General features: G+C 62.3%; 1 protein-coding gene across 1 annotated transcript in view; it reads left to right on the forward strand.

Moving 5' to 3' along the window:
- Positions 1 to 1,759: 1,759 nt before the first annotated feature.
- Positions 1,760 to 2,341, forward strand: part of Lypd5 (LY6/PLAUR domain containing 5) — a 3,158-nt gene continuing 2,576 nt past the window's right edge. The window contains exons 1-2 of the mRNA XM_055619408.1: positions 1,760 to 1,895; positions 2,061 to 2,237. Coding sequence (XP_055475383.1) covers positions 2,081 to 2,237 — 157 coding nt within the window. The 5' untranslated portion in view covers positions 1,760 to 1,895; positions 2,061 to 2,080. The remainder of the gene's footprint in view (positions 1,896 to 2,060; positions 2,238 to 2,341) is intronic.

The raw sequence follows: 2,341 nt of genomic DNA on the forward strand, positions 1-2,341 counted from the left end.
GGTCTGAGGGAGGAGGCTGTCCTGGACCCCGGGTCTGAGGGAGGAGGCTGTCCTGGACCCCGGGTCTGAGGGAGGAGGCTGTCCTGGACCCCGGGTCTGAGGGAGGAAGCGTGAGGCTGGCCCTCTCCAGTCTTGGGGTGGTGGAGACCGTGTGAGGGTCTGGGAACCTTCTCCAGGAGCTTAGCTGCTTCAGCAGGGATGGTTCTGTGCTGCACACACTTAGCTTGTGTGTGTCTGCTCACCATGGTCACACTTTTTGATCCACATGTCAAGTTCGCAACTGCTTGTGTTTCTCTGTAGCAGGTTTCAATATCTAAGTAGCTGTGCGTGTGTGCGTGTGCGCGCGCGTGTGTGCGCGTGTGCGCGTGTGCGCACGTGTGCTTGCTACCCAGCCTGACAACTGACTCTGAAAACCTGTGCCCTGCCTGCACTGGGTGTACCAAGCTCACACGCCCTCCATCTACAAAACAATTTAAAAACGCAGAAGAAAATTTTGAGACAGGATCTCAGAGTGTAGCCCTGGCTGGCCTCAAACTCGCGGAGCTCCACCTGTCTCCACCTCCTGAGGTGCTGGGGTCACAGGCGTGCACAAGTGTGCCCGGCCACCGCCCGAAAACGGTAGAAGTTTTTGGGGAGGGCGCAGGGCCGTTACCCCAGCGCTTGGCCGGCTGCTGAGCCATCTCCCTCTGCGTTTAATTGGAGGTTTGCACAAACCCGAGCCAGGCATTAGAGTTCAGCTGTGCTGCTGAGCTGGCTGTGAGCTGTGGCCCTGCACACTTCCTGGCACAGGTGTAGACGGTTTGGGGGGGGGGGTCACTCAGACCACCGTGCCACAGCCCGCTGACACCCCACCCTCTGCCAGGCTCCCGCGCCCTGCAGTGCTACAGCTTTGAGCACACCTACTTTGGGCCCTTCGACCTCAGTGCCATGAAGTTCCCCAGTGTCTCCTGTGCCCAGGGCTGCTCCGAGGTGATCTTGTCGCTGGACACGGGTGAGGACCAAGAGAAGTGTGCCTCAGAGAGATGAAGAGGGAGAGAGGCAAGGAGGGAGGGAGGGAGAGAAGGACACAGGGAGGGAGGGAGGGAGGGAGGGAGAGAAGAACACAGGGAGGGAGAGAGAGAAGAACATAGGGAGGGAGAGAAGGACACAGGGAGGGAGGGAGGGAGAGAAGAACACAGGGAGGGAGGGAGAGAGGAAGGGAGGGAGATAGGGAGGGAGGGGAGGAAGTTACTCGGTGGGGGAGGAAGAGATAAGGGGAGGTGGGGAGGAGGTGTGGGGCAAGGGAGAGGTGATGCTGCTTCGGTTCACACCCGGGATCGGCACCCTGCGGGTAGATGGGGGGATGTGTGTTTGTGGCCAGCCTGGGCTACGTGGGAAGACCCTGTCAGAGGGAAAGAGAACCAGGCACGGCTAAAGTCTCTAATCCAGTCACTTGGAAGGCGGAGGCAGGAGGTTCACAAGTTCAAGGTCATCCTTGGCTAATAACAAGCTTTCGGCCAGCCTGGGCTACAAAAGACTTTATCTCAGAAAAACAAACAAAGCGGGGCAGGAGAGAGGCTCCTCGGGGAGCCGGGACGCCCCCCGCACTTACAGAGTGGCTCCGACCGTCTGGGCCTCCGTCCCGGGCCTACGCCCCCTTCCGGCCGCTGTGAGCACTGCGCGTGCGCCCTGAAACACATAAACTAAACGTAAAACAGCTGCCGCGATGAGAGCTGGGGAGGGAAGCGACGGGAGAGGGTGAACGGAAAGAGGTGAGGGGGGCAGAGGAGGGGAGACACGAAATGAGCCCTCGACAGAAGGGCACGAGAGAGGATCCCAGCACGCAAGAGGGCGAGGCCGCAGGAACAGACCTCTGGGTCCTCCTGGGCTGCAGCAGACACTGTCTCGAAGAAAAGGCGAGAGGGAGGGAGGGAGGGAGGGAGGGAGGGAGGGAGGCAGGCGAAGGACAAAAGACAGAAGAAACCGTCTCGGGGCAGCAGCGAACAGGACGGACGGAGGGGGAGGCGGACCTGGGGCGCGCAGGCGGGGGCGCGCTCACTGCGGCCTGTGCTCCCCCGCAGGGTACCGCGCCCTGGTGACCATGGTCCGGAAGGGATGCTGGACGGGCCCCACCACCGGCCCCATGCAGTCCAACCAGGAGGCGCTGCCGCCCGACTACGCGGTGGTCCGCGGCTGCGCCACTGACCTCTGCAACGCAGACCTCCAGACCCACGACGCCCTCCCCAACCTGAGCCAAGGTGGGCGGGGCCGGAGAGGGCGGGGCGGGATAGGGGGCGGGGCTGGAGGGGCGGGGCCGGGTCACGGTAACGCATCCCGTGTGCCGGCTTCTGCTGGAAAAACG

The sequence above is a fragment of the Psammomys obesus genome, unplaced genomic scaffold, assembly GCF_907164565.1.
Source record: "Psammomys obesus unplaced genomic scaffold, mPsaObe1.curated_primary_1811, whole genome shotgun sequence".
Classification (NCBI taxonomy): Eukaryota; Metazoa; Chordata; class Mammalia; order Rodentia; family Muridae; genus Psammomys; species Psammomys obesus.